At 38.0% G+C, this 23,537-nt stretch overlaps 1 protein-coding gene across 1 annotated transcript in view; it reads left to right on the top strand.

Moving 5' to 3' along the window:
- CCDC93 (coiled-coil domain containing 93) overlaps positions 1-23,537 on the top strand; it is a 41,881-nt gene that overhangs the window by 8,612 nt on the left and 9,732 nt on the right. Inside the window, exons 7-18 of the mRNA XM_015820284.1 lie at positions 1,214-1,314; positions 5,834-5,870; positions 7,404-7,496; positions 7,596-7,646; positions 9,382-9,468; positions 12,919-13,035; positions 13,158-13,220; positions 13,871-13,944; positions 16,722-16,803; positions 18,276-18,347; positions 20,133-20,204; positions 20,488-20,596. Coding sequence (XP_015675770.1) covers positions 1,214-1,314; positions 5,834-5,870; positions 7,404-7,496; positions 7,596-7,646; positions 9,382-9,468; positions 12,919-13,035; positions 13,158-13,220; positions 13,871-13,944; positions 16,722-16,803; positions 18,276-18,347; positions 20,133-20,204; positions 20,488-20,596 — 958 coding nt within the window. The remainder of the gene's footprint in view (positions 1-1,213; positions 1,315-5,833; positions 5,871-7,403; positions 7,497-7,595; positions 7,647-9,381; positions 9,469-12,918; positions 13,036-13,157; positions 13,221-13,870; positions 13,945-16,721; positions 16,804-18,275; positions 18,348-20,132; positions 20,205-20,487; positions 20,597-23,537) is intronic.

Below are 23,537 nucleotides of genomic sequence, written 5' to 3' on the forward strand. Positions count from 1 at the left end.
CCTCAAGACATGGCTTTTTCAACAAGCGGGCCTGACCTAGGGTGAGTTTTAAATAGGGACAATTTTTAACGATTTTAAAGAGCCACAGCTACCAATATTTGGGTTTTAATTGGTTTTTAGTAGGGGAATTTTTTTGTATGATGTTTTAATATGCTGTGAGCCGCCCTGAGTCCCATGGGGAGAAGGGCGGCATATAAATTTTGTTAATAATAATTTTGTTAATAATAATAATAATGAACCATAAAAAAGAAATAGTGTTTTCAGTGATGAAGAGTTGTTTCATGAAACTAAATTTCTCCACTCCTGCCCAGGCTGAGATTTCAAGGCTGAGGAAGGATTTTCCTCCCCCTCTGTCCACTTGAGAAGAAATGCTTCGTTGGGCTGGAGAAAATCTTCAGGATCATAGCTCTGTTCTTGCCACCCAGTGAAGGATTTTCTCTCTCCTCCATCTACTGAAGTAGGAGAGGTATCCACTGAATCCAACAAAGAATTTCATCTTGGTAGATAGAGGGGAGGGGAAATAACAACAACAACAGCAACAACAACAACAACAATAATAATATAGAGTTGGAAGGGATCTTGGAGATCTTCTAGTCCAACCCCCTGCTCAGGCAGGAAACCCTATACCATTTCAGACAAACGGTTGTCCATCGCTGGGTTGCAGGAACGGAGCTAAAATCTTCATTTTAAATCTGTTCTGGCAACCCAATGAAGGATTTTCCCTCAGTGGATCCTGAAGATCTCAGCTCTGTTTCTGCAGTCCAATAAAGGATTCTGGTTCCCCCTCCCCCCAGACTGTCCTAGTCTCTTCACACACACACACACACACACACACACACACACACACACGTGAAAACAAAGATGCTTATAAAGACGACTATTATGAAGTACCGCAAATGATGTTAGTATTATAAATTACTTAAATTTAGCTCTGCAGGTAGTCCTCTACTTATGACCACAATTCAGTCCAGAATTTATGTTGCTAAGTGAGAAATTTCTTAAGTGGGGTTTGTCCAATTTTACGACCTTTCTTGCCATATTTGTTAAGTGAATCCCTGCGGTACTTAAGTTAGTAACATAGTGTTAAGTGAATTTGTTTTCCCCATTGACTTTGTGGCTCAGAAGACTTCAAAAGGTAATCACATGACCCCGGGACACGGCAACCGCCATGAATATGAGCTATAATATGTGATGGGTATTTATTGTATTCCAGGAGGTTTACAAGCCACGGAGGAAATACCAAAGACGAGTGGGAGCAGAGAAATTGCTAGATGAGGAGTCCAAAGTTCATGCTACCCTTCTGGAATATGGCAGGTAAGTTAAGAGTGAGGTCCCTTACGCTACTTTCCAGAAAAAATGATAGCTCCATGGAAATTTACTAAGGATTTCTTTATGACAAAATCATTGAGAGAGCTTGCTGTATGAGCTAATATCTTCACAGCAGTTGGATGTTTTGAGGATCGGTTTACGTGAGAGGATAGGGAGCCTACAATGCTTAGTTTGTACTTTGCATGAAACGTGTCCTCCTGAGATTTTATAAGCTGTTAGAACTGTTGCAGCGCAGTGACAATTGTATTGAAGTAGATTGCTGTGAAATACAGGTAGTCCTCAGCTTAAGACTATTCTGATATAATATTAACAGTGAACCACGGAAATGATTCTCACCAACACTGAATAGGGCAAACCACTAATATATAAAATGAGAATAAACCCCACTCCTTACTAGCATTGATGATGTTATCTAGTTTGATAATGAAGCATCTGCAAGAAAACAGCCAAACTCAGAGAGTACGAAGAACCCCACCCCCCTCCAGTTATGCCCATTCATTTACTAACTGTTCAAAGTTATGACTGCTGAAAAAGGTGACATTTCAACTGGTCTTCACACTTATGACTGTTGCAGGGTCTCCCCAGCCAGCTAATCAAAATTCAGTTGTTTGGCAACCAGCATGTATTTGCATTGTTTGCAGGGTCTCAGGGTCAAATGATCACCATTTGTGGCCTTTCCAGGAAGCTTCCAACAAGCAAAATCAATGGGGGAAACCGGATTCTGTCATAAAATTGGGTATGATTCATTTAATCTCATCGCTTAATGACAGACGTTCTGGTCCAGCCTGAATACAGGTTGTCCTTGACCTACGACCACAATTCAGCCCAAAGTTTCTGTTGCTAAGTGAAACATTTGTTAAGTGAATGTTGCTCCATTTTATGACCTTTCTTGCCACAATTGTTAAGTGAATCACTGCAGTTGTTCAGTTAGTAACACAGTTGTTGAGTGAATCTGGCTTCCCCATTGACTTTGCTTGTCAGAAGGTCACAAAAGGGGATTTCGGGACACTGCAACCGTCATAAATATAAGTCAGTTGCTAAGCATCTGAATTTTGATCACGTGACCATGGGATATTGCAATAGTCATAAGTGAAAACCGGTCATAAGTTACTTTTTTCAGTGCCATTGTAACTTTGAACGGTCACTAAATGAACTTTTGTAAGTCGAGGACTATCTAGATGTTCAGTATCTGTGAAGGCTAGCAGTAGAGGCAGGTGATGAAAAGCTTAATACGAAATCTGAGGTGAAAATATGTGTTCACTTGTATGTATCAAAACTTTCCTCAGTGATTCCAGCTTATATATTTCTATATGAAAGAAATATACATTTTTATGTATTTATATGGCCACCTGTTTTGCAAAAGATGACTTTGGACATTACATTGTTACATTGGAACAAACAACCAGAAAGTATATTTAGCAAATCGGTTTCTGAAACTTTTAATACTATTCTATTCTATTCTATTCTATTCTACTGTACTCTACTCTACTCTACTCTACTCTACTCTACTCTACTCTACTCTACTCTACTCTACTCTACTCTACTCATTTTCTGTTCTGTTCTATTCTATTCTACTCTACTCTACTCTACTCTATTCATTTTCTGTTCTATTCTATTCTATTCATTTTCTATTCTATTTTCTATTCTATTTTCTATTCTATTCTTATGCCTCTCTCTCTGAGAGGAAGTCTGGGTAGTATACAACAAACTTAAATATAAAAACAGTATAATAAAAGTTAAAAAAATTAGAAAGTGGCAAGGATGTTAAAACACAGTTAAAAATTAGATAAAAGACAAAGGAAGAGCTTTCAGGGCATTAGCCAGTCCACGGCCTCACACTTCTCTGGGCTCCACATGGAGGCTATAGAACCGTGGTTTAATTCCTTTTCACAAGGCCAGGATAACGGGGCCTGTCTCGCCGCCAGGAGGAGGAGAATATTCCAAAGGGCAGGGGACAATTTTAGTGTCGGATTTATTTATTTTTACATTCTCATTGAGAAACATTTGCTAATTTTATCAATTATGACTTTTCCACTATAGTCTTAGCTGTATTTTCAAATCTCTTTTTGTTATCCCTCCTCTTAGTTTCACTGAGTATTTCTTGTGAGTATTTCCCTTTGTGTGTTTTGTTCTAACCGGGTTTGAATTTTTCTCATTAATATTGCTGCACTTTTATTATTCAGTAGAGGTATTTGATGAACATTCTTAGTTATTTAAATGCTCAGGGTAAAACTTATTTCTTTTTGGGAGGTGAGGATGGGAAAGCTATTACATGAAAATAAACTTCTCGTTAACCTCAGCTATATCACCTATTAATTGGTGCATTCTCCCAAAGCCAGAGCAGTCCAGTCTCATTATTTAGCTGTCACAGTAATTTATAATTGATTTCACTCTCATTATTTCCTCCATGCCGAAATATGTATTCCAAACAAATCAAAATATACAGATATTCCAGCTTTCTTCCAGATCCAGATTTGGTGTGATAGTATTTATTCCCTTTATCTTGGCTTGTGTTTTACCCAACATGAATGGTTAATAAAATATGACAGATTGGATTGCTAAGCCTAAATACCAGATACCAGTCTCCCCCCTCCCCCCCACGATTACACTTCGGGGATTCAGCCATATTTATGGCCCTTTGCAGCATCCAAAAGTCACACGACCATGTTTTTCTGTGGTTTTGCTGAAAACTGGCTCTTGGCGGTTTTTAGCAAAACTGCACCCATAGCAAACAATAGGTTTGTATTTACAACCACTGCTTTCACTTAACAACCACCACAAAGTCCCCAAAATCTGTTCGACCACATGACCGACCCGTTTTATGATCGTTGTGTCTTACGACCGTAATAGGCAGGCTCCGTTATGGTCCTAATTCGAGGATTGCCTGTAATCTTAAACGATCTCTTAAACCAGGGGTAGGCAACCTTGGCTCTTTTATGACTCGTGGACTTCAACTCCCAGAATTCCTGAGCCAGTACTACAGTTTTGCTACTCTAGTGCTGCTTGTCTTAAACAACAAGGACTCTTGTTATTTTCCATCCAGAGTTTCAGCCTTTTCCATGCAAAGGAGAGATGTCAGGGACTGGGCCTTTGCATGCTGAGCCTATGTTCCATCAAACAAGCTTTGGTCTTTCTCTCCTCTGCTGTGTTTATAGCTTTGACAGTTCACTGGAGAAGGCAGGTGAAAAGAAAATGTACAACATTATAGGGAGATTAAAAGAGTCTGGCTTTGCAGGGAAACAGCGAAATGCTCATGGAAGGAAGGTAGTCTTTTATTGGATATTCCAGCAACAAGCAGCGCTAAAGTAGCAAAACTGTGAGCAGCTTTTCATTTATGTTCTTCTTTTTTAGTCATCAAGACTGTGTGCTGTTTTATTTTATTTTATTTTATTATTTATTATTTTATTTTAATTTAATTTAATTTAATTTTATTTAATTTTATTTTATTATTTTATTTTATTATTTATTTTATTTTATTTTATTTTATTTTATTTTATTATTTTATTTTATTATTTTATTTTATTTTATTTTATTTTATTTTATTTTATTTATTATTTTATTTTATTATTTTATTTTATTTTATTTTATTATTTTATTTTATTTTATTTTATTTTATTTTATTTTATTTTATTTTATTTTATTTTATTTTATTTTATTTTATTTATTAAATCTGCTTGCCACCCATCTTACCCGGAGGCGACTTTAGCTGGTTTACAGTGTTAAAAGGAATAAAACAATACAAAAACGTGTATCTAATAAGAATAGAATATTATAAAAATACAAATTATAAGTAATTTGCTATAAGTAAAAGATGGGGAGGTAGGGAGGGAGTAGCATGAGCGGGGAGGGGGGAGGTGGTATCTGTTATTAATCTATCACCTCCAGTGTGATGCTCCCCCACTGGAGCCCCAGCTGTTACATTAGTGTAGGCACCCTTGGGGTTCAGGTGCCCTTCTCAGCATCCAAGATTGAATTGCTGAATTTTAATGCCAAAATTTTTGGAGTATGGCTCAGTTTTCTTTTTATTCAAATTAAGGTGGTGGAGGAGAGTTGGAGGCCTCTGAAGGCAAATCCGTCCCTTCCCAAACCACTAAAAACCACTGGAAAAATGACAGAAGAACAATTAAAAAGTAGTACATTCAGATTGCTTATAGGAAGATTGTGTTAAAGTTCCCCCAGCCTGCCAGCTATTTCAGTGAAGCCATGTCGCTCAATCACCTCTGCTAGTCTTTGAAAGGATTGGAGGCTGAGTTGTAATCCCTCAATCCTCATATATTTTACCGTATAGGGAATTGCCCCATTATTTTGGCTTTGTTGCTGCACTGTTATAGAATGCTCCAATGTTGGTGAAAGTTCACCGCTTTATTTTAAACTCCCAATTAACCCAGAACCTCCAGTCTGATTTTTGTGTGGAGAGTGCCTCATGCATGGGCAAAGTGACATCTTTTATCAAACTAAAATGAAGCCGCAAAATCTTTTCGTTTTCTCTGTTTATGTATTACAGGAGGTATGGGTTCAGCAAGCAAGGAAAAATTGAGAAGGTAAGATTTGTTTCTTCCTCAATAAACACGCCTTACACAGTCCTCAACTAGACTTTTGCAGTGTGTCCTACCTGGGATTATCTGAAAAGAGAATTTGAAAGTGGCAGCTTGATTTCATTATTTGCTCATGTAGCATCATTACAAGGGCAACACTAATGGTTAGTTAAGCTCTGGTTGCAACTTAGGTGGTATTTGTCATTTCTGAAGCCTTACATGACTCAGTATATTATAATAATAATAATAATAATAATAATAATAATAATAATAATAATAATAATAATAATAATAATAATAATAATAATAATAATAATAATAATAATAATAATAAAAAATAATAATAATAATAGTAGTAGTAGTAGTAGTAGTAGTAGTAGTAGTAGTAGTAGTAATAGTAGTAATAATAATAATAGTTGGAAGGGACCTTGGAGGTCATCTAGTCCAACCCTCTGCTCAGGCGGAAAACTCTATATACCATTTCAGACAAATATGGATATCAGCAGGACTGCATTGTCCCAAAAGTGATCTCCCCTTCTAATAAGATTTAAGAACATGCAGTAGTTTTCATTCCAAATCCATCCTGCAGTCCCCAGAGATTGGCGATATTAGGGTATATTGAAGAGGAGAGGAAATTAGTGTGCCATCAGTATCCCGGCTTCCTCAGACTGGTAGAAGAATTCCAATTATTCCTCTTATAAGTGAGCAGAAGCGTCTCCACCCTTAGAAATCCTGCTTGTTCTGGATTTTTGTAACGGCAGATCTCAAATGATTGGAAGTAGAACCTATTGTACATTTTCCCATTTAGTTCAGAGATGCAAGGGGTATTGGGGAAGGCAGTAGTGTGTAACTCTATTTTCTTAATTGTTCTAGAACAGAGGTTCCCAACCTTTTGGGCACCAGGGACCGGTTCCGTGGAGAGAGGTTTTTCCGTGGACCGGAGGGGGTGTGGTTTTGTGTGCTGCCTGCATCCCACAGATGGGGCTTTGCTTGTTTGTGCGAAATGGTTGCTGGCATGCTGCGGCCCAGTACTGGTCCATGGACTGGTGGTTGGAGACCCCTGTTCTAGACAACAGCTTAGGAATAATACGTAATAGAGGAAAGAAGAGACTGAGTTCAAACATCCTACAAAGCCACAACATAGTGTGCTGGCTTTATTTTTTTCTTGGTGTACTATGTGAAGCCACCTATTATTGCTTGTTAACTATGAACTTGTAGGAGAAGAGCAGGCAGAAGTGGGAGTGGAATTAAATATGTTATCAGTTTAGAGTTATTATGTTTACCCAAGCAATCCAAGTCCAATCCCTCCTGAATTCTGTTGACCCTTATCTGGACTCTTTGTGCCTGACAGAATTATGTTTCTGAGTGTTCACACCCATCCAGCTGACTCAGTAAACCGTGAATTAACATCATGTGTGAACCAAATTGTGCTTCTTTGGATTCAGCATTATTTCTTCAACAGATTTAGGCTGTATGTTGATGGTTTCTTTTGTCTTGTGATTCCATCTGTTTTTAATTTTAATCATACAAATATCCTAGCCTGAAGACAAGAAAGTTGTACTGCCAGCTGGACTTGCATCATCAGGAAAAAATGATGCTTATACTGAGGATGACCTTCAAGCTGCTGAAGAGGTACCCATAATTGATATTTCTTGACTAAAATCCATGGAGTCTTGTTCAGAAACTAACTTTCTGTTGTTGCCCCTCCTCTTTTTTTTTTTTTTAAATCAGCTTCGTATCAAAACATTGATGACTGAGATGGCTGCAATGGGAACAGAAGAGGTAAACTAGTTCTATATTTAGTGCCTAAGAAAGAAGTTAATTATTTGTTTTTAATGTCTGTTGTTTAATTGCATGTAGCAGTTTAAAGAGGGAGACACAAGTGAAAATATTTCTGAAAATTGATGTTTTACCAAATTTCTTATTTAAACGTTCTAAATGTATGAGTTGGAAATAAGCAAAGAACCGTAACTTTTTAGAAAAAGACAGTATACATGTACCATTTTCCAGTTGCATTTTGCATTTATTAAGCCAGTTCAATCGCCTTAGTTCATAAACAGCATACTTGGAATCCTTCTGCTTTCCACTATATTTACAATTTGATTGGAAAAAGTATTACAACCCTTGAAGTAGAGTTAACTGGGTGGGACAAGCTGAACCATTAAACTACAGTATAAATTGAAACAAGGGGGGGGGGAAGTAGCAGGCTCAAGGAAAAATATTTCCTATTAGAGGTTTGTTCTCTGTCAACTATTTGTGCAGCTTGTAAAGACATGGTGGTGCTCATTTTAAAGAAGTAGGAGCAAGGGTAATATTAGTATCCAGAAATCCTTTCATTCATCCAAGGGTTTCATATTATTGCTATTTTTCATTTGCTCTCTTGCCAAAAAGGCCATTCATTTAAAACATTTATATAGCTATCCGTTTTTTAATTCTGGGCAGTTTCCAATCAAAAAGTAAAAGACATACACTTTAAAGCAGGGGTAGTCAACCTTGGCTCTTTTATGACTCGTGGACTTCAACTCCCAGAATTCCTGAGCCAGCTGTGCTGGCTCAGGAATTCTGGGAGTTGAAGTCCACGAGTCATAAAAGAGCCAAGGTTGACTACCCCTGCTTTAAAGTCATATTAAAATGATAAAGCTCAACTGATTAAAAATGTTAGAAACAACAAAAACCTGGCACCAAATCTGTTCTAATGTGCGAATGAATGAATGAATGAATGAATGAATGAATGAATGAACCTTTATTATCAAAGTATAACATGTATACAGTGAGATTGGCTGAGTCAATCTCCTGCAACTTGAGGGAAAAGCTGGATCTTCAAAGCCTTATGGAAGGCTAAAAGGGTGGAGACTTGCCACTCTTAAGAAGGCCTTTCCTTAAGAAAGTAACCAATACAGGTACTCCTCGATGTACAACAATTCATTTAGTGACCATTTGAAGTCACAAAGACAATGAAAAAAGTGACATGACCATTTTTCATACTTATGACCGTTGCAGCATCCTCATGGTCCACATGATCAAAATTCAGACGCTTGGCAACTGATTCATATTTATGACGGTTGCAGTGTCCCGGGGTCACATGATCACCTTTTGTAACCTGACAAGCGAAGTCAAGGGGGAAGCCAGATTCACTTAACAATGGTGTCACTAACTTAGTAACTGCAGCGATTCACTTAACTGTGGTAAGAAAGGTCGTAAAATGGGGCATAGCTTCCTTAATAAATATTTCCTGCTTAGCAACATACATTTAAATAAATAAATAAATTGTGGCGGTACGTTGAGGACTACCTGTACACAGTTATGAATTGGAGAGAGAGTCACTGCCAGTGTGAGAAGCTTGCACCCAAACAGACATGGAAAGGAAAGGAAAAAGAGTAATGGGAAGGGAAAAGGATAAAAACAAAGAAAGAAACTGGGGCATCAGTGGAAACAATTAAACAATTTTCATTGTACCCTGATCTTCATGGAGATATGCGTTTGTATGCCTTAAAACCAACCTGAGCTATGCTTTCAGGGCAGACTGACCGCAGGCACCGTAGGCCAGATAGTTGGACTTCAGTCTGATGAGATCAAGCAAATTGTATCGGAATATGCTGAAAAGGTAGGTTATTCTCTTTTTTAAACAAACTTTGATCTAAGGCTGTTTTGTTTTCAACTTCCTATATGGCAACTTTTAAAAAACAAACTTCTACTCATTAGAATAATAATGACGGGGTGAGCCAAGGCTAATAAGCGTGTGTTCTTGACTCTCTGTTGGGTCCAGATCATATCATTTGCAGAAATAAACATTTTTTTATATTCACAGGAAGAGGAATGAGAAGGTACATTTACGGTTTCATCCTTCACCCTGAAGCTCAAAGCTTGATCTATCCTCTTCTATAAAATTAGGGAAGGAGACTTCCCAGTCCGGAACTGACATAATTGTCTATTTATGTTATAAGTAGGTAAAACTGACATACTTCACATACTAGAAAAATAATTCATCTTGTTGAAAATCCTAGGAGCTAGATTAGATTAAGATTATTTGAAATTAAAGTTTTGCTTGAATGGCAGATTTCCACTAAAGAAATTGTACAATGGAGAAATATAATCTATAACATGAAAAACATATACAGGTAACACTTGTTACTTATGGGGGTTGACAAAATTATAGCCAAGACTTTGGAAAAACAAAACATGCTTTTCCATATGCAAAAGCTACCATTTTGCGCATGCATAAAATAACAACAACAAAAAAGAGCACAGGTAAGTGAACCATTACCCCAGATCTAAAGGTCTGGTCTCTTTTTAGGAGAAATTGCTAAAAAAGTGAAATTGTAACTAATGCAAGTGCAGATAGCAAGGGCTACTGTATACATGTGTGTTGTCACGGTTCCGACAGATGAAATGCTTCAAAAGAACTTTGAGGCATTGTTTACCTTAAAGAATCTTTTATTCGAGAAACAAAGTATCTGCACTACATAGTCAAAACCAAAAACTAAATTCCCCTCCCCTGGATACAAAGTAACAAAGCACAATTCCCTCCTCCAATAAACAGTCATAAATCACATTCCCCAATTAGCTTGAAGCACGGGCTTTCTCTCCAGCTCTCCAGCCTGCCAAAACTCTATCACCTCTGGGCCCAATGACCTTTGGTTCCCATGGCTGAGTTATAATTGTTATGACTAGCTGAACTCTCATCCACATTCCCTCTCCCAGCATCAACTAACTCTAAGAGCAATAGTGAAAAATGGCTGGATTTCCATCTGTTGTCAAAGCAAGAACATCCGATGTTAGCAGTGTTGACGTGTATTTATGTATGTGTGCACATATGAGAGTGTGCGTAATTATGTATAGCCTACGTTTCATGTTGATGAGCTTTGTGCTCTGGAGGAGGCACAATTCTCTTTGTCAGGCAAAGAGATGACAAAATTTGCCTTGACAAAACACTTTTATTGACCTGAAGTCTCCCATTTCCCTTCCTCTTGCCTCATAACCTCTTCTGTTACTTAGGAACCGCAGAAGTGTTATGCATATGTATACGCCACTTTGGGCTATGGCAAGTAATGGAAAGAAAAGCAGCGCTGAAAAACAATATCATCTTAGATCTCAAAAGCCAGCGGAGGCTTCCTATGAATCTCTTCCGGCTTTTGCATGGGTTGAAGGAGTCTAAGAAAGACTGCCAAGCATTTTTCCCCCCTTTTAGAAGGAAGTGTGTGTGTGTGGGGGGGGATACTTCTTTAGGAAGCAGCCGCAAGGATTTATTTTACTGAAATAAAGTATCCCTTGAAGAGTTGCAGAGCTTCATGCATGTGTCCGTGTAACTATATTGTACAGATGGGTGAAACAGTCGTGCCTTTTAATATAAATTATAACATCTTTAATAACCATAGAAAGGCATTTCCAAAAATGCAAACTCGTATCACAAAAAATCCAAAATTTCAATAAATCTGTCCCTGCCATTGAAGAAAAGTGACAGCTGAGCTAGTTAGTAAAGCTCAAAAGTGCCTTCAGGAACCTGCAGCATCTCTACCATTCTTCCTCCCCAGCATCCCTGCCAAAACCAAGGAGTGTTCTTATCGGTTGCTATGTGAGTGCAAACCCTGAGCAGAGAAAGCTCCGGCTGTCAAGTTTTAAATGAACCCAGAATGAATAATGTATTGGTAATTCTTCACATTGCCTAGAAGCCAGGTCAGCGGGGTTTTCGAATCCTGAACTGCAAGGTGTAAATAATTGTAGTAAATAAAAAGAAAAGAAAGCTTTCAAAATAAAGGGAAGCAGCTGGAAGGATGCTTGAGAAAACATCCTAATTATTTTAGAGGCATGATGATCGTGGCCACCTTTGTTGATCACAAGCTTGATTGGATCAAGCCAGTTCCCAGGTTGATTTGAATACTCTTATTGGTTTGAATAAAAAAGATTGACTGGAAACTGACCAACTATGTTTGACTCATTTTTGGAGAGTGGGAACATTAAGAGAAAATCAATACATTAAAAGAGCCACTGTGCTTGCATCTCTATATGTTCTGCTCCATATTAAAATATCATCTAACAGGTTCATAGACTATTTTTTATAAGGGCAAAGTAATCAAGGTAGGGAAAGCATGCAAAACATGACTTTTAATTGTTTCCCAGCCCCTTTACCAACAGTGGCAGTCGGAGAAATAAGGCATTGGGTCTCTCTGTGTGTACATGTGTGTGTTTTTTCACCCCAGGATGAATCAGGGTCTGTGCATAAGGGTGGCCTATGTGCTTGCGAGGATCTAATCAGTATAAGTAAATATGAGTTGCTTCTGTGTCTGTATGCTTTTATGGTCTCCCCGTGTGTGATGGGTCTACTATGTCTATTTGCAGTGTGCAATAAGGACAGTGGGGCTGTTTCAGCCAGGCTGTAGGAAGGAGAAGACTGAGAAAGGAGACGTCAATAGCATTTTGAGCTGCTGCCCAGTTGTCTCTCCCATAGGGCCATATTGGGGAAATTTTATCTTTCATTTTTTTTCCTGGTCTTTGGCTAGCAGTGGCCCATTTTCAAAGTCAGTGTTTCTTTTGTTGGCTTCTGCCCCATACCAAATTTGATCCCACTGAATTTTGTTTTCAGAAAATTGTATCACCAATACAAAACCAATTATATAATTTATTGCCAACACTTTGTTAGGTTGGAAATAATACAGGATGAAGCAGTAATACCAAAACTAATGTATTAAAATTCTAAAGAAATTGGAGCATATTCCTTGGTCCCGATTCCTATCCATGCTCACTTTCTTGTTTTCTGTAAGAATTAAATCCTAAGGAAGAGTACATATGTTTATAGCTCAACCTTCCTGAGAAACAAGACTTGATCAACATAAGGATTGTAGTTACTGTTATTAAATAATGCAACACATGTTAATTAGGAAGGTGACTATATCAAACAATATACATCTGCCATTTTATAGAGACCCATGTGTAAACTGCAGCCAGAAAACTGTACTTGAGAAGCTACAAAAAGCTTAAGTGACAACTTGTTTCTCTGTTGTGTTTTTTTTTACACCCACACCCCTCCTCATCCCATCCCATCCCACCCCACACCCAGCAATCAGAACTTTCTTCAGAAGAGCGCCCAGAGAGACTTGGAGTTGCCCAGCAGCATAAAAGGAAGATGGCCTCCTTAAACAAACAGATTTTACAAAAAACAAAACAGTTGGATGAGGTATGTTTTCACAAGGCTCTTCCCTATCTTTCACGAATCATTCACCTGCACACTAAAAACTTCACTTATCAAATTTGTGATCAGTTAATTTGCTTTTGTTATTTTTTCTTCTCTAATAATAGTTGAAGGCTAAATGTGCTGATCTACAGTCAGGATGTGTTGAGGCTAAAAAGACACTAAATGAGGTAAACTTTTTTTTCTCTCCATCTCTTCTTCCTGCTGTTTTTTTTCAGACCTGCCCTAGGAATTGCAGAAAATGAATGGAGCCATTTAAAATTGTGTGCATGTACATCAGCAAATCAAAGGAGTAAGATGCACATGCAGCAGTATGGGTTTGATATAGTTTGATGTAGGATGTCTTAGTCAGTGAATCTGATCAGTGCTATATCTAAGCTAGTGGAGGAACTGCATCAGATGTTCAAAGCATTCATTTACCACTGGAAATGTTGAATGGATTAGTGAAATCAGCATACTTCACTTCATTCTTAGATTTCTACAGAAATAAGTGTTATGTCTGCTTCATCTTTCCTGCTTTCTACATTTCAAAGAATCAAAGAATATAGCAATTGTGGTCAAACAAGAAGAATCATGCTGAATGTGTAATATGTTTAGTCATGAGATCTGCTACCACTGTTTGTTTGGGAAAAAAACAACTATGCTTTTAGAAATCATGCTAGTTATACAATGAAAAGGTTGCCAGATGTTGCCAAGAGTTCTTAACAGAGACAGATAAAAAATCTTAGAGGGTGTTTCTTGCTGATTAGATTGATTTCTTTGAAACATCTTTTGATCCACGAAATGTTTACACCATCTGTTATAAATTCTGATTTCATAGGTTAAATCGTATAGTGAAAAATTAGAAAAGGAATTGGCAGCTTTGGAAGTGGTGGAATCTCAAGCAGATGCAAAGTACGTGCTACATCTACTCCCATTCTGTTTTATTCCTTTCGTAGTGGTGTACTTTATTGTTTAATTTTCCCCCCACAAAGTATTTAATAGCACAGCATTTGTGGCAGAAGCACCAAAACACACTTCTGGGTTGAAAGGATTAGCTGGTGACATCACCGTTGTCCGGGGGATGCCCAGTTGGGGGGATCTTTCATGTCTCCAGCAGGAGCTAGAGCAAGGGATGGGAACTTAACTTCGCCCCATGGCAACATTCGGGTTTCGAATGTCGGCTTGCTAATCTACCCAACATCCTAACCATGTGAGCCACCGTGCTCCTTACATTGTATAGCAAATAGAATTTACTATCAGTAAGATTTACTCATTTATCTATTTTTGTTTTTAATTTTATGCAAAGCTAGAAAGGGTATATACACAATAAAAATGCATATATACTCTTACACGTGTTTATTTGGCTCAAGGTTTTGTTTTCACAAAGTACATGGCTTGGAATTGCAGTGGATAAGAAGCCAAGATGTTACATCTGAAAATTATAGGTCTTGGTTCATAGCCTCTATTGCTGCAGCTGCCAAAAAAGCCAACACAGTGTTAGGCTGCATTAACAGAGGGATAGAATCAAGATCACATGAAGTGTTAATACCACTTTATAACGCCTTGGTAAGGTCACAATTGAAACACTGCAACCAGTATTGAAGATGTAAAAAAAGATGTTGAGACTCTAGAAAAAGAGTACAGAGAAGAGCAACAAAGATGATCAGGGGACTGGAGGTTAAAACATATAAAAAATGGTTGCTGGAATTGGGTATGTCTAGTTTAATGAAGAGAAGGATTAGGAGTGACATAATAGCAGTTTTCCAATATCTCAGGGGTTGTTACAAAGAAGAGGGAGTCAAGCTATTCTCCAAAGCACCTGAAGGCAGGACAAGAAGCAACAGATGGAAACTAATCAAAGAGAGAAGCAACCTAGAACTAAGAAATTTCCTGACAGTTACAACAATTAACCAGTGGAACAAATTGCCTCCAGAAGTTGTGAATGCTCCAACACTGGAAGTTATGGACAACCATTTATCTGAGAAGGTATAGGGTTTCCTGCCTGAGCAGGGGGTTGGACTAGAAGACCTCCAAGGTCCCTTCCAACTCGATTATTGTTGTTGTTACACTGAGTAGCAGATTTGGAAGGATTAGCAGTTTTAAATATCAGCAAAGATATGTGCCGCAAGCATTGGCAAGAAAGAATCAGAAAGTTTGGCAGTGGCTGGATACAAAATACTTATGACTAATTTAAGGGGTTATTGCTTTAAACCACATGCTTGTTTTTCTCCCTGGAATTAAATGGGTTACAGTTTAATTCTAATTTACCAAGAGTTAGGGCATTAGTTTTGCTAGAGTGTAAATGAGTTTAAAAATGTTTTTTAAGCTGGGCTCTTTATATGTATTTTTAGGAAGCAGAATTTGCGAATAACATTTGGTAATATTTAAGTGAACAGAAATTACTTTAATGTGATATGCATAAAAATTTAACATTGGTGAACTGATTTAGAGAATCTGCATACACACACACAAACACACACACACACACACACACACACAGAGAGAGAGAGAGAGAGAGAGAGAGAGATTGCCTATGTTGGAGTTCTTCCTATCCTTGGCGTAGGTTTGTGTTTGTGTACTCGTACATGTGTGTATACACATACATGCAGATTCATATATTTTTGCCCTTGTTGGACCTCTTCCTATCCATAGCACGATGATGCCAGGAAAGATGTGGCATCTTTGATCTATTACCATCAGATTCACCATTTTCACCCACATATTCTCTTTTCCTCTTTAAATTTGGAACATTGCACTCTCTTAATTAGCATAACCTTTTAAGGTAGGTGATACTCACTAGTGTTTTTATTATTGACAGGAAGACTTACAGCACAATTTTAGGGTGTATTCCAGAGGTTACGGGATGTTTTTAAAGCTTGCTCTCTGTGTTCAGAGAGAAAGATCTCTTAAAAGGGGTGATCTGATTTTACTAATCTGTGGCTTCAGGAAGATCACAGCCATATTTTCTTGATCTCTTAAGAGGATAAAAAGGAAACTTGCTACAAGTATGCCAAAAGAACACTTGGTGCACAATAGAAAAAGTGAAGAAAAGAAAAGCAAGAGCTTTTCCCAAGTCTAAACACAGGAAAAGGTGATTCCTATAACTCAGTTTCTCTCCACTGTAAAGATGCCTATATGGTGTACATATGGGTAGAACCGTAGCTTAGATATCTTGATTCTTGGTCAATGATGATTTAAATTCAGAGATTTCCCAACATGGTCAAACTACATCAAAACAAATTATGGACTAAAATGTTTTACAAATGTTCCTACTGAAACTTTTAATCCCTATTTTTACTGTATAATTTTTGAAAGAATACCATCAACACTATACAAGTGCATTTCAGTTTCACTTGCCTTGGTATATTCCTTTTAGGAACTTCTGTCTGAAGTTCTTTTATAAACACAGTAAGTTCAAACTGAAGTTCCTATTCTGTCTTTTTTAAAAATAAAAAAATAACTTTTTAGAAATATTTTATGTAGGACGAAATGTAACTAGTAACTTAGATGGTTGTTTTTCACAAGGTTTATGTTTTATTAAGCCTATTCACCATCTTTAATTCTATTATCATCAAGATTGTTTCAGATAATTAGAAAAAAAGGTTTTCTCTTCATCTAATGCTTACATTTGCTTAGAACAGATATTCTAAATCCTCAGGTTTAATTCGTACATATTATTATTATCCTAGTGTATTGCAGAAGCTTCGAGCGCTGGTGGCAATGAATGAGAATCTTAAAGGTCAAGAACAAGAATTTAAAGCACATTGTAGGGTAAGCTTGAGAAAGTTATTTAGATACATTTCTGTTATTGTTTGTGTAATGCTATATAAGAAACTCCTTTAAGATCCTGTTACACATGTTCATTTTGCAGTATGGTATAGCAAAATAATTGCCCACTGGTAATCAAACCATGCTATATAGATAGGATATGCAGGAATGAGCAGACTGTAAATTTGTAAAGGCTTTGGAATCCTGATTGTTTCACAATACTAGCAGCAACATGTTTTTTGTTTTTTTTTTAAAAAAATATCTAAATGAAGCCACTGGAATTAAGAAAGTTAAAATAATCAGGAGTGGACTTTTTGTTTGAAAAAAATGACTCCGGGTCTGGAAAATTCTGGGTACTCTGTTCTTTAAATCAGAGTTATTTCCATCTAACAGAGTTATTTCCATCTAACAGAGTTATTTCCATCTAACAGATTGTGCAGCTTAATATTCTGGTAAATAGCAAAGTTGAACTGAATAATCGGCATTTGCTAATTTAGGTTAGCCAAATTAAACATTGGTCAAATATCAGTATGAGTGTCACATAGCTACTGTTCTAGTGGTCTCTGTCCAATTTCAGGCATGTTCAGGTATATCTGGTCAATATAGACTTAGTTAGATTGACTTGTCCTAAGTCATACCTAAGCAGATATATGTTTTCTAACTCCCAGAATTCTCAACTAAGAGAATTTCTAATGACATTACTAGGATAAACCATTCATTTAACCTGATATAGGGTTGCTTCCTATGTTACCACGTCTGTAGTCTTAGGCTGTAATTAATGTTTGCATGAGTTTTTAATGTTACATGGAGCAGAGGCTAAAACAGCATCTTGTTAAGAGAAATTTGGGACATAATTTTTTGCTGTGCAGATGGGATGCATTTTCTTCTCAAAAGGCATGAGGATAAAAGTAGGAATCAAGATAAGAGAAATGAAATGTCCTATGAATTTTCAGCTCCTGTATCTTAATGCCTTTTAGGGCAACAGTTATAGATTGCTGGAGAATTATTTTTACTGAACTCATTTAAGTGCCCTAAAATGTTGTGACTTTAAAATCTCCTTTGCTTTTTTTTTAAAGAAATGAGAGTTGTTTTGCAGATACATCTTTCAACTATTTTTTCTTGTAATCTGGATGGTGGATGCATTTTTAATCAATGGTGTACTAACATTTTCAAGCCAGCATATATCTTTTATTTTCCAGAGCAAGAAATACTTCAGAAAAAAACTCTGTTTCTTCCCTCCCCAAAAGTATGCAACAGTCAACATTAGAGCATCCTATATATATATCAGTAAAAGAAGTTCCATCTTAAATAACAGTGTTTTAATTTTATTTTGTCTCTAGTCCATGTGTATATCTTCACCTAATTTGAACACAACCTGTGTTCTTGATTATGCAGTTCTTGGCTTCTTTTTTCATAAAGAGTACAGTGTTGGCTAATGGAGATGAACTATTTCTATTTTTTTTTAATTCTTTAAGGAAGAGATGACACGCCTCCAACAAAACATTGAAAATTTGAAAGCGGAAGCAGCTGAAAGTGGAGAGGAAAGGGTAAATAGCAAGTATTGGAACTTTCTATCCTTTGCTTCCTTGATAACTATCATTGAATGGGAAAACCCTTGCAATTATCTGCTAGACACTACACATCCTCTTCACGACCTGTTTTCCTTGTTACCTTCTGAGAGGAGGCTCCGTGGTATCTGAAGCAGAACATCCAGATTCAATCACAGTTTTGTTTCATACAGTATTAATCTTGTAAACTCTAAAGCAGTGGTGGCGAACCTATGGCACGAGTGCCAGAGGCGGCACTCGGAGCCCTCTCTGTGGGCACACGTGCCGTTGCCCCAGCCTTGCCTCCCCCCGTGACCCCCTCCTCTCCAGCAGCTCCCCTGAAGGAGAGTTGCCCTCGAGCGTAGCCCACACGGAGCAGCGCAGCCAAGGACATGGCAGCCAGGCAGCGTAGACAAGACTCTGCCCTCACACCCCATCATGCAGTTGATGCTGCATGGCGCGGGCAGAGGGTGTGGCCGCCATAGCGCTGCTGGGCTGCCTGGGCGATCTGCGGCGGGCTGTGGAGGCGGTGAGTGGTCCTGTGGGGGTGGGGGATGGGGGGCAGAGCAGGGGCGGGGCAGGAGGGTGGAGTGGGGCCAGGGCCAGTTTTTGGGGACTTGGTCTCTAAAAATTTCGCCATCACTGCTCTAAAGCTTCCTCCTTCCATTAGGTATTCAAGATAATATTTATATGTTACTTATATGTAAGGGTGTAGGTCTATACATATGTTGTATATAGTATGTTTAAATGTATGTTATGTATGTGTACACTTTGAGAGCAAGCAACTAAATTTCATTTTTAATGTGTGCCAATGTGCCCACAGTAAAAAATGACAATAAAGGTAATCTAATCTAATCTAATCTAGTTCTGGTTAGAAACTGACAGGGATGGTTAAATAGCCAGGAGAGAGCAACAAAGCCTGGAAAACTCTGAGCAATGAATCAGGAGCAGGAAAGTTTCCCTCTCTTTCAGGTGAGCTTCGAAAAAGGGGGAAGAGTGACCAAGTTGTTTAATATCTGGTTTTCTACTTTGGCTTCTGTCAAGCAAGAAACATGCCATAACCTGAAGAAGGGTTTCTGAATCAAAATATATTAGCTTTTTTGGCAAAGGGAGAGTTAGCTATAAATTAGGACTGTATCATGTATGTGGATGCTTGTGAGAAGAAGCTCCAGAATCCATTAGATATTCTTTTTTCTTTCTCTCATTACCTTTAACTCTTAACTAGCGCCTAAACCTTAATCTACATCATTAACCATTTGTATCCCCTTCTGAAATCAGTAACCTCATTCTGAGAAGCAGCAGGAATGAGGTGTTTCATTTAGTGTGGAACTAAATGGTGAATACAGCTAGTTCTCAAGTTGTGACCACAATTGAGCCCAAAGTTTATGTTGCTAAGTAAAACATTTAAGTGAGTTTTGCTCCATTTTATGAACTTTCTTACACAGTTGTTAAGTTAGTAACACAATTGTTAAGTGAATCTGGCTTCCCCATTGACTTTGCTTGTCAGAAGGTCACAAAAGCTGATCACATGAGCCCGGGATACTGCAACCGTCATAACTATGAATCAGTTGCCAAGTATCTGAATTTTGATCATGTGACCATGGGGATGCCACAACTGTCTTAAGTGTGAAAAACAGTCATAGGTCACTTTTTTTAGATCGCTTGTATGGTCACTAAGTTGAGGATTACCTGTATTGCTGTACACTGTTCTGCTACTCAGGTTGGTTTCAGTAGAACTTAGTTCAGCTCACATGAATGTGGATATTTTTATGTCTTGAATAATAGGAACCTACTAAAATTATAGACCAACAATACAAAACCGAAAAAGAGAAACTGCAGAAGATCAGACTGCTTCTGGTAAGTAAGCTGGGGAAAAATGAACTTACTAAATGCCTTCCCATCATGTTCAACGTAATTTCTGGTTAATGTGTGGATGTTAATTTCTTAAAACGAATGCTTCAAAATGTAAACATTGTTTCAAACAATTGTTATTTTTTTTAAAAAAAGCCGTTTCAACAAAGAGCTGTCCCAGGGAAGCAGCTGCATTGTAGCAATTGATTCTTTTATCCAGTTCTTTTGGAATGTCACTCCATTTTTAAAAACTACCTGGTTTTTACATTTTGTTTGAACTCCCCTTCAGGCCCGCCGAAATAGGGAAATATCCATTTTGCAACGTAAGATTGATGAGGTGCCCAGCAGAGCTGAGTTGACACAGTACCAGAAGAGATTTATTGAACTGTACGGTCAAGGTATATGTGTATTTCTCACTACTAAATAGCATGCACTTATAGAGCATGATGATGCGCCTGGCTAATATTTGCTCTGTTAGTTGCCTTTGGATAGTCACCTCCTACACCTCTATTCTCAGGTACTTTAAAAATTGCCTGCAGATTGAAGATTTGATTCTTCTGTAATTTATTTTTTGGGGGGGGAGGTAAATGGTAATAAGCAGCAGATGGCACCCTCTAATCAACTTTGCTGATCTCAGAAGCTATGTAGCTTTGGCCTTGGTTAGTATTTGGGTGGGAGACTTCCTAGGAATTCCATAGCTGGAGACTAGATAGTGGTGGTGGTGATGATAATGGATACCTTTGAGTCAGTTACCTTCTGAGACAAGTCCCTGCAATTTTCTTGGCAACGTATTTGGAAGTTTGCTTCTTTGTGCTGAGAGAGTGACAGGTTCAAGGTCACCCAGCTGGCTTTGTGCCTAAGGTAGGACTGGAACTCACAGTCTCCTGGTTTCTACTCTGGTGTCTTAAATCACTATTGCCCACCAAACTGGTTCCTGTGCACAATAGATTAGGAAGTTGAAAAAAGTAACAAACCATGTCTATAACACTGCCAGAAAACTGCATAAATGCAGGATTGCCTTCTTGGATAGAGCCATGAAATGTGAAGTGTTCATTGACACATCCTTCCGAGGTGGATAAAATGAGGACCCAGACAATATGCTGACTCTGTAAACCGCTTAGAGAGGGCTATAAAGCATTGTGAAGCGGTATATAAGTCTAAGGGCTATTGCTATCTTCCATGATCATCATGTTCTCTACATGAGGGCACAGGAAGTGTATCAGCAGAGAACCAGGCCAGGTTCATACAGATGGGGGGGATGGACACCAGTGGAAGACAGCCATGTCACAATCACTTGGCACTTCCATACAGAATGCTGTTATCCATGCGCTAGTTAACTACAGATAGCCCTCGCCTTACCACCACAATTGAGCCTCAGATTTCTGTTGCTAAGTGAGACAGTCGTTAAGCGAGTTTTGCCCCACTTTGTGACCTTTCTTGCCACAGTTGTTAGGCGAATCACTGCAGTTGTTAAGCGAATCTGGCTTCCCCATTGACTTTGCTTGTCAGAAGGTCCCAAAGGTGATCACATGATCCTGGGGCACTGCAACGGTCGTAAATATGAACCAGTTGCCAAGTGTCTGAATTTTGATCATGTGACCGTGGAAATGCTACAGTGGTCATAAGTGTGAAAAATGATTGTTAAGTCACTTTTTTCAGCGCTGTTGAACAATCACTGAACAAATGGTTGTAAGCCGAGAACTACTTGTAGAGTAGGGAAAATCTTAAGTCCTAGAAGCTGTCAGGATGCAGGGTTGAATTGGCTCTAATAACTCATCTGTTCTTAGCCTCAATTTGCCTGTAGCATATCCAGAAGTTCATCTTATTGGGAGACTTGCCTATCTTTATTACTCTGAAAGTGCATTTATAATCAGTGGTGAGATTCAAATATGTGAATAACTGGTTCTCTGTGTGGATGCCGCTTCTGGAAGTCAATTCTGGGCCTGGACAACAAAAAATTAGCTACTGGTTCTGCCGAAGTGGTGTGAACCGGCTGAATCCCACTACTATTTATAACCCTATTTATGAAGATTTGGAAATAAATGCTAGATGGGTTAGGTTTTCTAGAGTTCTGAACTTGTTTAAAGTCTATTTACATTTGAAAAGTCCTTTGGATAAATACTAATGTTAGGAGCATTAAAAAAATGGTATCTACTTCCCAACATATGCATGAGGAAATTCCTGACATAACTAATTCTTGCTGCAGGTAGTAGATGAATTGTAAATCTGGGAAATTAAGTGGGCAGCACAACTGTTTATCTTTTCCTGGGTTCTTTTCCTCCAGAAATGTAGGTATTTACCGATCTTTGCTGACAACCATAAAGTCTCTTTAGACATCAGCTCATGTTCCACATGTAGACCAGTGCATTCTGAAATTGAATATGGTTTGTGCCTCTCAGTTGTTTAAACAGAAGTTTCATTTTTGTTTGGAGATGAGGTTGACAGTATATGTGTGTGTTGCGCTTTGTGATTTACTTTGTGTATACAGGCAGTCCTCCACATATGACCACAATTGAGCCCAAAATTTATGTTGTTAAGTGAGAAATATGTGAAGTGAGTTTGCTCCATTTTACGACTTTTCTCACCACATTTGTTAAGTGAATCGCTACAGTTCTTAAATTAACCTGGTTGTTAAGTGAATCTGGTTTCCCCATTGAGTTTGCTTGTTAGAAGGTCACAAAAAGGGAGCATACAACTCCGCGACACTTCAACTGTCATAAATGTAAGTTGTCAAGCATCCGAATATAAATCATGTGACATGAGGATGCTACAATGGTCGTAAGTGTGAAAAACGGTCGTAAGTCACTTTTTTCAGTGATATTGTAATTTTGAATGGTCACTAAATGAACTGCTGTAAGTCAAGGACTACCGGTATAATGTGACCAGTACTAAGGTTATCCTGGTAGAAAATGTTATTATCTCTGCACTGAATGGATTCTTCCAATCACTGCTACTGTACTCCCGGCCTGATGTTTTGTTAGTCTGCAATTGTAGTTCAGCATTTTTCATTGCTTATCCTTAAAAACTACTTTAAATTAAAAAAAATGCATCACCTTTCCTCAAAAGCTGTTGGGGCAATGAGTTAAAAATAAAGTTTGTGTATGTGTATACATATAGACATGGAAGTAAAGAATGCGGTAAAATAGAACCACACAGTAAAAGACAGTAAAAATATACCAGAGCAGATTGATCTGTTTTGTCCATTTGTGTGTGCATAGCCATGCATGCATATGATTGATCAGCAGCCACACCAAAATAATATATGAGTTTTACCATTATGCCTTTTCAGGCTCTCCAATACCATTAATAGCCTGAAGAGTGTTTTCTGTCAAAATCTAC

This window comes from Protobothrops mucrosquamatus, unplaced genomic scaffold, assembly GCF_001527695.2.
Source record: "Protobothrops mucrosquamatus isolate PMUCROS unplaced genomic scaffold, P.Mucros_1.0 scaffold1109, whole genome shotgun sequence".
Taxonomy (NCBI): Eukaryota; Metazoa; Chordata; class Lepidosauria; order Squamata; family Viperidae; genus Protobothrops; species Protobothrops mucrosquamatus.